Source organism: Hippoglossus stenolepis, chromosome 13 (genome assembly GCF_022539355.2).
Source record: "Hippoglossus stenolepis isolate QCI-W04-F060 chromosome 13, HSTE1.2, whole genome shotgun sequence".
NCBI lineage: Eukaryota > Metazoa > Chordata > Actinopteri > Pleuronectiformes > Pleuronectidae > Hippoglossus > Hippoglossus stenolepis.
The window spans coordinates 16,387,870-16,402,966 of NC_061495.1; the positions used below are offsets into that span (position 1 = coordinate 16,387,870).

At 40.3% G+C, this 15,097-nt stretch overlaps 2 protein-coding genes across 2 annotated transcripts; one reads left to right on the forward strand and one right to left on the reverse strand.

Annotated features, from left to right (window-relative positions):
- Positions 1–2,948: 2,948 nt before the first annotated feature.
- LOC118120212 (probable inactive protein kinase DDB_G0270444) lies at positions 2,949–4,273 on the reverse strand. The gene is made up of 2 exons (XM_035174975.2): positions 4,147–4,273; positions 2,949–3,406 (listed from the first exon to the last, which is right to left on the reverse strand). The coding sequence occupies exons 1-2, from the start codon at positions 4,181–4,183 to the stop codon at positions 2,949–2,951; spliced, it is 495 nt and encodes a 164-aa protein (XP_035030866.2). The 5' UTR covers positions 4,184–4,273.
- A 3,433-nt stretch (positions 4,274–7,706) lies between these two features.
- jam2b (junctional adhesion molecule 2b) lies at positions 7,707–14,795 on the forward strand. The gene is made up of 10 exons (XM_035175236.2): positions 7,707–7,898; positions 10,971–11,036; positions 11,365–11,475; positions 11,603–11,752; positions 12,032–12,213; positions 12,304–12,412; positions 12,792–12,899; positions 13,671–13,689; positions 13,795–13,840; positions 13,999–14,795. Exons 1-10 carry the CDS (start codon positions 7,847–7,849, stop codon positions 14,035–14,037), a joined length of 882 nt encoding a protein of 293 aa, XP_035031127.1. The 5' UTR covers positions 7,707–7,846; the 3' UTR covers positions 14,038–14,795.
- The last annotated feature ends 302 nt before the right edge of the window (positions 14,796–15,097 follow it).

Genomic DNA, 15,097 nt, shown 5'->3' on the forward strand with positions numbered 1-15,097 from the left:
TTACTGGGTGCTAAGCTGCTGTGATTCATAAGGGTGAGTTAGGATTTGTAATCAATGAGTTTAGGTGGCATGTTAGGTAGAAAACACACAGCACATATATAGACCCGTAATTTTTGCTTTTGCCACCATGACAGATTTTTGGTATCAGAAAAGAGCGACTGCTTCCTGATGCTGTGAAACAGCTGGACTCTGAGCCGAGGGAGGTGAGGATGAGGTCTATGTGTCACTATAGATAAGTTTGTATCACTGCTTCCTGACAAACACTCCTCATCCCATTTATATCAACAGGGCCCCACGCTGAGAATTTACACACATCACAAATACATGTGTGTTATTATGTGGGGATTAAAGAAATTGTCATATTAAAGTATTTGCTAATGTCTGAACTCTAACTGTGCTTTTCTTGGCATAATAACATTGTACCTGATGTATTAACAATACACACTTGATGTGCGATTTTGAGACACATTCAAGTTGTATTGAAATGTGTTTAAATACACAAAATCGGTTTCACAGATAATCATCATGTCATGAATGTATTTCTTGAATACTATTAAAAAATTGTATTTAGAGTCATTCAAAGATTATTCTATACATCTTACATCTTTACCATTATCTCCAATGTCTTTACACAAACACACACACAATAATATATACAAATACAAACCTTACCTGGTAATAAGGACAAATAAGAAGTGAAATAAATTACTAATAAATTAAATTCAGATTTCAGCTTGGGCCAGTGCCCCCCTGGACCCGCCCCTGGATCAGCCCCTGTGTTGTTGTCTGGTCACAAATGTATTTTTGGTCCTTGCAGCTTTTACACTGTCTAACATTGACATACAAATAAGTCAGATGTATTATTGTATGTATTATTATTATTGTTATTATTATTATTAAAACTATTATATGAGCTGACATCTGCTGAAAAGCTGCTCCACTGTCTTATTGGGCTCCCCCGACAGCCAATCAGCAAAGGTCCACTGGGATCCGTCCAACAGATAAAGCCACTGCTCTGACAGATAACAGGAGATAAATGAGGTGCAATCAGACACAGGAGTCTTTTACTTCATCCATCCTCCAGGAGGCCAGCAGGGTATTGTGGGCAGATTATCATCATCAGGGCCGTAGAGAAGTTTCATTATTTAGAATTATATTCGTGGATCTTTGAGATAGTGGTGGTGAAGGTGTGAAGGCCTCAGCATCTGCAGCTCTCTCACACTGTTTGAGGAACTGGAAGCACTTGCCCTCAAGCACCACAACAGAACAGCGCAGCCCTGTGGTCAAAAAGGGCCACACAGCACATGAAAGGATAAGCTCACATTGTCCACTGTTAGATTCTGTTTTGTGTTTTTCTTTGTGTCGTCTGGTTTTTCCTACTACTTCACTTTCAGTTTTTTGATCTGCTTCATTTAATGTTCTTTAATCCCTGCCCATTATCTTAATAGGACATTATTTTATCTATATAGATTGCTGTCATTGTAATGTGCCCATTACCTGTCCTTTAAAAATCCAATCAAACATTAAAATAAAATAAAGTTTTCTCTTGCTATCTTCTTAAGTTCACCAGAGGCTATTAAGAGTTGAAAAAATCAAGCAGGTATTTTCCAATGTTAGAAAACCTTTAGCTACAAATCCTCCACTGCTGCTCAGCAACAAAACACGGTCATAGATGATTATTATTAAAGATGCACACCCCTCTTCTCTCTTTTTTACATTCAATCATGAATCAACAATAAACCTGTTAAATATTAAGAATTCAGCCTTTGCTGCTATCCACATAAACACACATGTCCGATCCGTCACGTGTGTACAAAGTATTCGTTTTTATTGATTGCACAAAGGAAGTTATATTTTCATCAGTATTTTTATTTATTTTGTTAAGTAGCCGCATTAAAAAAACTACAACACAGATGAACATGAAACTTGGTGGAAGGATCTCTTGCAATTGAAATTAGAGAAGTATTTCATTCAGTATTTTTTCAAATATACATATGAGCATGTCATTGTTGTATGAAGTTTTTTTGCTGATCATATTGTCTCTTGAGCACCTCCATCAGGCCAGTCTTGCACCGCTGCCTCCTCAGAGAGAATCGCCTCACTGACAAGCTTCCGACCTGGTTTCTCCTCCTCTACTTACTCCCACCCAACTGCTGTGAGAAAATCCATTCTCATTCTCGCCTCCTCATTTGAGAAATAGTTCCCCAAAGGTGAGATCTGCTCTCACATAAAGTCCAACGCCTGCCCCTCTTCCATGGTCGCAGCATCGGGGACGGCCTCGTAACTTTGAAACGGTTCATTCCTCATCTCAGGCTCCAGCTCCATGACTGGTTCCTCCTCTTCTGAAAGAGGTTCAACGACGGCCTCTTGATATTGAAACGGTTCACTCCCCATCTCAGGCTCCAGCTCCATGACTGGTTCCTCGTCCTTCCTCACAAGCCCCTCCTCTTCTGACAGAGGTTCAACGACGGCCTCTTGATATTGAAACCATTCACTCCCCATCTCAGGCTCCAGCTCCATGATTAGTTCTTCATCCTTCTTCATGAGCACCTCCTCTTCTGACAGAGGTTCAACGGCGGAATATTGGCTCTGAAAAGCCGCCCTCAAAGACTTCTCCATCTCGTTCAGCTCTGCGTCGCTCCCTTCCTCGCTGAACATGCTGACGTCGTCCTGGGGCTCCAACTCCATGACTGGCTCATCTATGATTTCGTAATTTCTCTCCATGTCCATGTGCCTCTCTTCAACCTCCTGACCCGGTTCAGCCTCCGCCTCCGGGTTCATCTGCACCTGAAACTCCTCATCAAACATCGGGTTCTCTATGAGTTCTGGCACTAGTTGAACATCTGGCTCCACCTTAAAGCCGGAGTCAGCTCCAAACGGCTCTTGATCCACCTTAACTTGAGGCTCTGGCTCAACCTCTGGCTCTGCTTTAACCTCCTGCTCCACCTTCACATCTTGTTCCTCTTTAACCTCCTGCTCCTCCTGCCCACCTTCACATCTTGTTCCTCTTTAACCTCCTGCTCCACCTTCACATCTTGTTCCTCTTTAACCTCCTGCTCCACCTTAACCTCTTGTTCCTCTTTAACCTTTTGCTCCACCTTAACTTCTTGTTCTGCCTTAACCTCTTGCTCCACCTTACTGTCTTGTTCTTTAACTTCTTGCTCCACCTTATCGTGTGGCTCCACTTTAACCTCTACTTCCTCCGGACTCTCTTTCTGGATCTGCTCCATGTCCTCTGGAGCTGCAGATGATTTTTTGGAGCCCAGTCTGGCCTGTGGTGCAGGAACCTCCACCTCCACATGACCCTGCACAGGCTCCCAGTCTGCCACCAGGGGGGGCTGCTCTTCTGTAGGTAAGTCAGGGTTTTGTGCCACACCAGGAGCAAATGGAGGCATCGCCAGAGTCACTGTAAAGAGTAAATATTTAAAGTTAAATTTGAAATCTGGCAGACTATGAGATCCTGATCACAGAGCCGGAACAGACCCCCCCCACTGCTCCTTTATATGACTCCAATAATGACATAAACAACTTCAAACCAGATGTCTGTGTTTTCTATCTTTTCTTTACCTTTGTGGTTGTTCTGTCTTTTTGTGGTAATTTTACGTCTCTGTTTTTGTGTTCTCTTTGTGTGTCTGTGACTGTGTCTCTTTTTTATTTTGCATCTCTTTGTGTCCCTTTTGTCTTTTTGTTGTCTTTTGGTCTCTTGTAGTAATTAATCATCTTTTATTGCACTTTTTACAGTGGTGGAGGAACTCAAACACTTTTCTCAAGTAAAAGTACAAATTAATAGACACAGAAATTAAATCAAGTAAGGGTCAAAGTACCAGACCGGATTTTTCTACATGAGTAAAAGTGACACTTTTAAAATACATTTGATCCAGTGTACAACAAAGTACAAGGGCACATCAAGCAGCTATCAAAGCTCTCTGGCCTGTGAGCAGTGTAGAGAAGAATCAGACTGCTGTGACGCTCAAAAACGTGTCTGGTAAAGAATTAAAAGGTACATCACATACTCCAGCAATAACTTCCCCTCCCTCCCACACCTCTCCCCAGCTTGTATTAAACAGAGAAAATCTCTGAAACACAATGAAAAGTAGTAAATAGAAATTAGTAGAATAAAAATCAGAAAAAAACAACATCTCTTACCTGCAACACTCAGTGAGAACAACACAAATGTCTTCATCTTGATGTGTTGGATTAAATCTGAATATTTAAATACAACTATAGACCGTGATCTACTGTAAAATCTTCCTCACAGAGTTTTATCCAGCTGTTCATGTGCCTTTATGTGTCTCCTCTCACAGTAAAACGCTATTTATCAGGTTTTCTTATGGTTCTCCTTATCTTTATGAACACCACTGGTCCTGCCCCTTTTCGTTTCTCGACCCTTTCAGTAAGTTATCAGCACGTATCCTTCCCGTCACCGTATCTCGCCAGAAGTCCTCATTTTATTCTCTTTTGTTTCCTTGTGGCATGAAGTGGGTCATAATGAAGCAAGGACAGAGTTCTCATAAGTGGTATGAAGGGCAGGAATGATAAGCTAATGCTTCTTCCTTCACCTTTTCCGTATATACATTTGTTTGCTTTTGCCTTCATTTATTTTTTCTAAAATGATTGCTTTGTCGACCAATATAAACTACATTGAACTAACTGAGAAAATTGGTTCAGCTTTGGTTGCTGGAAACAATGTGAAGCAAAACTTGATGTGTTGATCAGAATCTGAAATATTTTATTGATCCCCGGAAGGAGAACTGGGTTTCGTTAGAGTTGCTCCTGCAAAGAATAGAAATATATACAGACAGAAATACAAAATGTAGATAAGAATATAGAATAATATAGATTGTAAAAATATGTGCATTATAATACAATATACAGGAAGAAGCCAAGATTAAAATAGATTACAAATTTGTTATTACTGCACCTCACCTAATCATGTCATGTGGACTCTGACCTGCTGAATTCCAAAGACTTATGAATCATTATTTGCAGTTCCTGAAAGAACAGTTGAACCCCACACAGAGCAGGTCTGGTGAAATCTCTTTTTATTATTTCCTGTTTCTCATTAATGATACAAAATACTGCTGTGGATACAAAAAGGAGAAGTTCACAGACTGTGATGAGGAGGAAACAGATTTGCTTCCCTGTGATACATTAACCAATATTAACTCGAATTAATGTGTGAAAGTTGTTCATCCATCCGTCCCATTCTCGTGAACACGATAACTCAAAATCTCCTTGAGGGATTTTCTCTCACATTCACTTGGACTCAAGGATGAACTGATTACATTTGGTGGTCAGAGGTCAACTGTACAGGTCATGTGACCTCACAAAGCCCAGTTTGCCTTGTTAAACTTGATATGTTCAGAACGCAACAAGAGAATTCTTTCAAAACTGGCACAAATGTTCACTTAGACAAATGGATGAACTGATTAGATGTGAGTGGTTAAAGGTCAAAGGTGACTTAACAAACTCTATTTTGTGTTGTAAAACATTATCTTACAAATGCCTCAAGGATATCATTTCAAACTTGGCACAAACTTTCACTTAGACTCACAAATAAACTGAATGTGGTGGTCAAAGGTCAAGGTCTCTGTGGCCTCACAAGATATGTTTTTGGCCTCTTGAACATGATATTTCATGTCTGCCTTTAGGAACTTTCTTCAAATATTGACCAGTGGTCCCTTGGACTCCAAGATGAACTTAAATAGATTTTATTTCTCAAAGATCAAAGGTCACAGTTACATAACAGAGGCATACAACCGCAGCACGGTAATTCTAGTTTTGACCCTTCATTTGCTCACATGTGCCCATATCTGTGGTCTCGTTTATCAAAAACTGATTCATGGTCAAAAATATTGAACATGTAAAGTGATGTTTACAAATAAATCCAAACTTTACCACATGTCAACCAAAGGTGTAATAATATCCTTGGTAAGATTATAACTTTTTTCATCTCATTAAATGATGACTTTATTCTCAAACACACAGATTTCTTTTCCTAAACATTACTTCAATACTCCACCGTACAATTCTCATCACTTTTTGAAACAATATGTAAAACTGGTCAATTCAAATAGATTTAAGAGGAACTCCACTGATCTTACACACACTAAAATCAGCTAATGTTTAGCTTGAGGCTAATGTTAACGTGTCCATGTGACAGAACAGTATTGTGTTGAATTTTGTGCAGTAAAAAGCTGTCAAACATCACAATACATTTAAAGTTAACCATCCCTGAATCTATAATCTAGAAGGCGTGATAGTTTGTTTGGGTGGAACATGTTTGCGGTCGCTGAGTGGCCGTGTGTGTCGTGGTGGACGCCTGTGTGTGTGTGTGTGTGTGTGTCTCACTTTGTGTTACATGACATCAGTGTGCCCCGGCCACAGCGCAGCAGCTGGGACTGTTGATCATGAACAGGTGCTGCAGCTGAGGTTTTGTGAGTCCGTATATCACTCTCGTTCTCCGCTTGTGTCGGTGCACACGTGCCCGCATGTATGGCCCCTGTGTGGGTCTTTGTGAGTCCATATGGCCACAAATGCAAGCATGTGTGCACATTAAGCAGACTGAGCTACAATGGCCTGTTGTGTGGCTGCCGCTGCTGCTGCGAAACCTAATAGCCAAGGACACAGTAGCTCAACCTGCAGCTGTTTCATCTCTGCACCTCCGATTACACTCATCACTGAGGACGTGTGGAAAACACTCAGCTTCCCCGACCAGAGTTTCATCTGGTCACACTTTAAATAAGAATCATTTCAAAAATACAGAAATCACACATGGAAGGCAGATTAAAGTGTGACAGTGTTTATTCTACTGCTGGAGATTTAACGCAGCATGGTACAGTAGAAGTTGTTCAGGTTCATATCGCCACCTTGATTATTTACCTACCTTTTCTATTTGCTGTAGATGTGTTGTTAAACTGATGAAGATCTTTTCTCAGTTTGCATTTGTTGTTTATTCACACATATTTGATAATATTGTAGTGCGTTGAAGTGCAAATCACAACAACAGTGGGAAAACACAACATCAATTCACAAAACACGACTTGACTACCAAATACAACGAGATGTACCTGCTGTCCACAAGGATCAGCAGTGATTGGACAAATGCTCTGTCCATCTTGTAAACAGGAAGGAAATAATCTATCTGGAAAAAGAAAACTACAGCCAGGACGAGGGGATCAAACAGAGACAACAGATAGCGCCCTTTTCTGTTAGTGTGTTGTCATTAGTTGTTGTGTTTTTGTTTTGTTGTTGTGTTTCGCTGACAATTTTTTGGGGATTTGCTGTTGCTCTTTGGGACTTGCTGTTGTGGCTTTTTGATCTGTTGTGTTTTGTTGTGTTTTCCAATTTGACGTTGTGTTTTCCGATTGATGTATTTTCCGATTTGTTGTTGTGTTGTGTGATTTGCGATTCTGTTTTTTGTTGTGTTTTTGATTTTTTTATTTGCAGCTGTGTTTTCCCATTTTTCATTGGGATTTGCACTGCGGGGCCACCGTATCTGGGCTACCATAAAAGGTACCTCAAAATGGTTATTGTTAGAAATAATGTTCAAATGATAAATATCAGAGAGCATATCAGAGATTTGTTTTACTTGTCTTAATGACACTAATGAAATACTAACAACACACTACAGCAGCATGTACGGTCATTAAACGCGTCTGAGCTCACGTGACTCTGAGCTTCAGGACAACAGCAGCTCCCCCGCCTGTGCGCGCTCCCCGGCAGTTGTCGTGGACGCGCCTGTGCGTGCAGCAGATGAGAGTAAAGAAGCTGCTGCAGAAAGTTTGGAGTAAAACTGAATCTGACGCTGCAACAACAGGACGGATCATAACTTCAGTAACTGAGCATGAACACCATGGAGATGTGGCTGCTGCCGCTTCTCATCACTTTACTCTGCAGTAAGTTTGTTTTCAGATTTTAAAATAGTTTGAATCTTTATCAATAAGAAGAAAATAAGCTGTGATGGGGTTTATTACCTCAAGACACACTGGTGGAATGGATATATGACGTGTACAGGAAGATGCTTTTACATTTCACCCTTTATTTACACAGTCTGGTGGATTTCTACAGGCTGCTCTTTGCATTTTTGTGTTTTATTCATATGCAACTTTGAACATTTTGGTCCAGTTGTCTCCAAAAAATAATTTTAGGAAGATCATAAAGTTTCTGAAGGTGTGCAAAAGAAATAGAAAACTCATAAATGCATTTAACAAAGACTAGAGTTAGGGACTGTACACAAATTGATGGTGAGGGGAAGCGTGGGGGTCCAAACATTGATTTAAAAAAAAGCAAAACTTCTAATGCATTATTCATATTTTACACTCCTCTCAACTTTCAACAATACTGGCACAACTCTATTTACTATTAATAATTTAAACAGATAAAACATACATTGAAATAAATTTAACTAAATTGCCCCCCCCCAAAAAGGTCCCTTCAAGTTTCAAGTTTTCATTCTACCTCCCTAATATTTTCCACACAGTCCCTATATGAATTGTAATGATGAGAAAATTGAGGGAACATTGTTTCCTGCAGTAACTTCATGTGTTTTCAGTATGAAGCAAACTGAAAGGTGTGTTGTACTAATGGTTAGCTTGTGTGTAACCGGTGGAGTTTAGCGATGCCTGCGTTGTGATTTATTTGATGGAAGGGGCCAGACCAAGAATGTCTCTGGAGGGGATCTCGGCTTGTTCTGACAAAACAAGCCAAGCAACACAATCCTCTGTTCAGTTACGTACATATCCCGTCAATAGAAAGGGGGGAGGTGGGACACCCTTATAAGGAGGGGTCCCCCAAAAGTCGACATAGGGGTACAGAAACGTTCCTTATACTGGCAATGGAGGCTGATATGTCAGGTTATAACTAAACAGATTGTGTTATTATAACAATAAATATCACAAAGGCACATTGGACTCTGCTGTATAATTACATGTGCATAACCAACACAAACAGGGGAGGAGGTGTCATGTGCACCGGGGGATGAGATTGTCCAGGGAGTGGTTGTGCTCTGGGCTCCATGTTTACACTGAGCCCGCTCTGATGCCGTTTGAACCCGAGATCCACAGACTGATGAGACGCATCACATGGCCCAGCGGAGGAGTGTGAGGTCCCAGCGTTTCAGCGTGATGATAGCCCCTGAGTGACCCTGCTGTTAATTGGACTGAGATGAAAACGGCAACTCACTATCTGGACAAAAATTGCATTTGAAGTTGCTTTGGGAATATTTAAAGGGAAGAGGCTGGTTTCCAGACAAGATGCTTTATATCAGTAATCACAGCTTTGATATAGTGTGAGTGTGTGTGTGTGTGTGTGTGTGTGTGTGTGTGTGTGTGTGTGTGTGTGTGTGTGTGTGTGTGTGTGTGTGTGTGTGTGTGTGTGTGTGTGTGTGTGTGTGTGTGTGTTTTGATCTTTCTTGAATTTACCCATGAGGACCACTCAGAGATGAAAAGATTGGAACCTTCATCTTCCGTTTGGACAGAGCTGGCAAAAAAGTTTAGAACATTTTGGGCAAAATACATTTTTCATTAGTTTCCTGTGTGTTGGATGTTGTCACTTACATAATCAAACAGCACGTCTGTAAAATGAAGCCTGAAACACTAATATATTTAAATACGCTCAGTAATAAACAAAAACACATCAAACGTTGACTATGGACAATATAATTCTGTATATCCATTAACATTTGTTGTTTGCTGTGTATTTTACATGAGTTAAGATCAAGTTATTGTCAGGATTCTGATTTGATGTTGAGTCAGTAATGTTTAGAATGTTTCGGTTTGAACGAAGGTCAAAGTAAATAATACGGTGGAGAGGGTTCAGAGTTCAATCAGTGTAGAGCCTAACAAGTGTGCAATACTGTGTGTGTGTGTGTGTGTGTGTGTGTGTGTGTGTGTGTGTGTGTGTGTGTGTGTGTGTGTGTGTGTGTGTGGTTGTGTGTGCGTGAGTGACGTGTGTGTGTGTGTGTTGTGCCAGCTGAGAAGGGTAAGGTTACCGCCATAAAGAGCTGCTTTGTACAATAAGAAAAGCATGCTTTCCATGCATGTGCACACCAAACACACACACACACACATACACCAAACATGTGTGTGTGTGTGTGTGTGTGTGTGTGTGTGTGTGTGTGTGTGTGTGTGTGTGTGTGTGTGTGTGTGTGTGTGTGTGTGTGTGTGTGTGTGTGTGTGTGTGTGTGTGTGTGTGTGTGTGTGTGTGTGTGTGTAGGGACAGATCACTGAGAGAGGTTATCAGGTTGGGATAAAGCTGCTTGTCAGAGCGTCATCCATCACTTGCATTCCTAAACACCACCGCTCCTGGTACCACCAGGATGTAGCTTCACACTCTGTATGTTTGTGCGCGTGTGTGTATGGGATCTTTTGCCATCTTTGAGAGGACCATTTTCAGTTTTAAAGGACATCTTGACTGGTCCTCACTACTTCTGAGGACTGTTTGAATGTTAAGATGTTAGTTAAACATTCGGCTGGAATTAGGGTTAGGGACTTGGAAATGCTTTACATCAATTATTGTCTTCACAAGTACCAAAAGACAGAGTTCCACAAAAAAAAGTTTGTGTACCTTTTTTTTAATATATGGTCAAGATGTGTGTGTATTTCAGTGTAAATCCAGGACTGGTGTTGGAATCATCAGAAAACTTAGTACCCAACTGGCAAAATTCAAGTTAATGCCACCTCAACTTTGAAAGTTGGTCCGCAAGTTGCGGAGTTGCTGACGTCATCAATTGATATATTTTACAATCAACTCGAAAAAGTAGCTTCTAATGTGAATTAATCAAATGTTGCACTTAGGAAAGAGGTGTCGAGGTGTTATTTAACGCTTCAAACACATAAATACAACACTTGTCGTTTCTTGCATCCACGTTTTTCCACATTCCGACTTCCGAGCACATGAACACACCGAAGTCGGAAACAATGAGTCCAATGAGTCCAATGAAAGTTAATTGACCCCTCCTGTCCCTACAGGTCCCGTCTGTCTGTCAGTGACGGTGAGCAGCAGTAAACTCAATGTAGAGGTTCACGAGCACACAGGTGAGACTGTTTTCAACATTTCCCCTTTCTGAGCATCATTTATCTGTGTTTAAATCTATCACGGATAAAGTCATTGAACATTTGTTTTATTTTGATGAGAGCTTGAATTTCTTAATATTTTCTTGGACATTTGACATTGATGAAGCGGAAACAGCAGGTGTCTTATTTCATGATAAAAATGGGGGTAAATAAACACAGGTAACGAGCCGAACAACAGCAGTGACTGTAAAAAATACTTTATTGTACTTTAGACAGAATTATACTCAGTGCTGATTAGGTTTCAAATTAAAAAGAAACTTGTATAAAGTTGTGTTTCCTGTCCTGTCAGATGCTCTGCTGTCCTGTGAGTTCAAGACAGAGACAGAACAAAACCCTCGGATTGAGTGGAAGAAGAAAGGAAAGAGCGTGTCATACGTGTACTTTGATAAAAGATTTATTGGTGAGTGACTCCCCTGATTTCAAAATCATCATCCTTTCATCCCTATATCACATTTTATTTTTTTATTTTTTCATTTTTGATACCACTTAGTTAAACTGTGTCCACCCTCTGCCCATCTTCACCTCAGGGCCTTACACGGGACGGGCCAGCATAGATGGAGCTACGATGATGTTACACTCGGTCACTCAGAAAGACTCGGGCGAGTATCGCTGTGAGGTGACCGCCCTCAACGATCACGTCAAACTGGGAGAGACGTCTGTAACCCTCAATGTGCTGGGTATGTATCTATCTATCAATCAATCAATCAATCAATCAATCAATCAATCAATCATCTATCTATCTATCTATCTATCTATCTATCTATCTATCTATCTATCTATCTATCTATCTATCTATCTATCTATCTAATCAGATGAATTAATTTAAATGCATTTATTGGTTTGATACAATAAAGGACCACACTGCATCCACCAAACAACAAATATGAATATTTCTGTGTTTTAAGGTGGATTTTGTCCTTTAATAAAAATGACAAATGCAGTGTTTCTCCCCTCAGTGCCTCCTCATGTGCCGTCCTGTGCGGTGCCGAGCTCCATGTTCGTGGGCTCAGGCCTCGAGCTGCTCTGTAAGGACAAACTGAGCGTTCCTCCTGCCACCTACCGCTGGTACAAAGACAACAAGGCCCTGACAGCCACAGCCGACACGCCGTACGGAATCGACACCCACACAGGCACACTGGTGAGAATGGCCGAAAATATCTGAACACACACGCAACATCTCCTGGTTGTTGTTGTTCTCATTTCCCTTCTTTTTGTGTGTTTGGTGCAGAAGTTTAAGAGTGTGTCCAAAACAGACACAGGGATGTACCGCTGTGAGTCCTCCAACAATGCAGGGGCGCCCAAGAGCTGTGTAGCCCAACAACTCAACGTTAATGACTGTAAGTGGTTTTGACACATGTTGGCCTTCACATGTCATGATCATGGATTGTCTGTAAAGATGGCCGACATGGCAGCTCCCCAGAAGTGAAGCTAAAGCGTCTTGAGTGCCACCTGGTGGTTGGCTGCAGTATAGGTCATAACCCCACCTTCCCAATTGTAGCAGTTGGGACATGGACCAAAGTAAAAAGTCAAAGTAATGATAAACAATTTTTTCTGAGTGATGTCTTCTTTATTTTATGTACTTCGCATCACTCTGTTGCATGTTCAAGTGTTAAATCTTCCGATAAATTTGTTTTTGGTTATTTATTGCCAAAGAAACAGGGTGAATGTCATGATTCACCGGAGACTGATGAAATAATCTCTTTGCCCTCTTTCTAGATCCCTTGAATATGACAGTTTTGATAGCAGGTGCTGCAGCTTTTCTGATGCTCGTTGTCTTCTGCTGCATCTGTGTGTGTGTGTGTCGACGCCGAGGCTGCTGCAGGAGTGAGTAGTGTACTCTTATTGAGAGTGTGTGTGTGTGTGTGTGTGTGTGTGTGTGTGTGTGTGTGTGTGTGTGTGTGTGTGTGTGTGTGTGTGTGTGTGTGTGTGTGTGTGTGCTTTGCCTCATGTCGTCGCTGCTTTCCATATTCATTATATTGACTCTAATAGATACTTTTAAATTTAAGTCAGAGCAATGAATAATTTCACATTAACAAAATATATTTTTTTTAACTTTACATGTTACACAATAAATTTAAGTCGATTCTATGACCAAGCAGCATTTTTAGGTTGTTTTTATTTTTTTATTTTTGTTGTGTAGTTTGATGAATGAATCTAAATTAATAAACTAATGTAAACTTGTGTTTTGTATGGAAAAGCCTTAAAGTAGAACATTTCTGAGATGTGGTGGATTAGTATAATATGAAGATAGTAATAATAATAATAACTTTATTTAAAGAGCACTTTTAAACACAAAGAACAACGTTCTGCACAACAAGAAGACTAATGTTTCAAATACTGAAGGAGCTACATAAATAATAATGTAATAATGATAGTAGAGATAAACACCACGAGGAATATGACCTCCAAAGAAAGTGTTTTAACCTTGAAAAAAGTAATATGGAAGTACCTATTACTCTGTAGGTTACTTAGGTAGATATAGTACTTACAAGTTACTGCATGTAATGAGTCAAATGTCCATCATCTAGTATGATTTTGATAATTGAAGATATTAACTTTTCACTGTCCTCTGCTCTTTGTTGTGTCTTTGAACAGAAGAAAAAAGGATAAAAAGGTGAGCGTCTCACTTTTCAGCCTCTCGACTCTGTTCGGCCTGCAGCTGTGATGTGTTTATGACCAGTAATGAGCTCAGACTGAATCACCCCCCTTTGTCTTTCAGCAACAAGTCCTACAACCCGGCGCCTCCTCCTCCTCCCAGCCGCAACGTGAGTGATCAAAGCGGCTGTTATCACGACAGGGCTTGTTTTGCTCGCTGCCGTGAATTTGGGTCGCCATTAAATGCTGTTGATAAGTCGCTGATAACGCAAATGAAAGGAAATGGTTCATTGTACATCTCTCCCCCTCTCTCTCTCTCTCTCTACAGCTCAAGCATTACAAACAAACTCAGTCCTTCATGATCTGAGGGTGAAACACTGCGTCGGACTTCAGATCATCCAGAGTCAGAAGTATTTCCTTAATGTCCAGCACAACTTGCTTTTGGACGTCTGCTCCCTGCTGCCTTGAACTCACACACATACACAGTCATATCATCTAATATCGAGCAAAACAACGATTTCTGCAAAAACCTTGCTGCCTCCTATAAATGGCCTTTTATGTGTTGCCAGTTTGAAAGAGGGTTCCTGTATCCAAATCTACTGTAAATTAAAAATTCAGCCCAACTTTTTTATAATGATGTGATATATATTTCATAACCTTCTTTTTTAGTGTGCTTTTGAAAATCTTGTTAAATCTGACTTTTTATTATGTTGTTGACTTGTTGTGTTTCATGTTTTCAGTTGTTTTGCTCTCAATCGCCACCTATAGGCTGTTAACTCTAACTATCCACAATAATTAGGGTAAAGACTGTATATTTCTCGTCACAAATGATTGTATCCTTCACAATGCTTTCACTTATCTACATACAGAGATATCACTTGTTATTTTTATATATTTTTATAAACCTGTTTGTATGTTTATCTCATGTTGAAATTGTCCTTTGTTATTCTTTGATTGTATACATTTTAATGATGTGAATTGAGTGAAAAATGGACAGGTGTCGGCATACACTGAACGGTGCTTTGGAGGCTTTCAAAATCTTTTGACACTCAAATATTTGATGAGTCTATTTCCTGATCAATAAAGAAATATAAATAAAAATCAGCACATCAGTGCTGCACATTGCTTCGTGTTTTATTGTCACAAAGTGAAACAGAGGGAATGGGATGTCTGATGGGTACAAAAACCATCCCCTAACGCAGAGGTCTTCAACAGGGGGTCCGCGACCCCTAGGGGGTCTGCGCAGGTACTGCAGGTTTTTTAAAATATTTTTTTTTATATATAAATGGCAGTGGCACGGCCACCCTGTACCTTGCACATGTTTAAATTAAAAACATGAATATATGAACTTGTGCAATATTTGAATAGCTTAGTATTGAATGCACAATAACAGGGTAGCTATGTTTATACATGGCACTCGGCCCAGT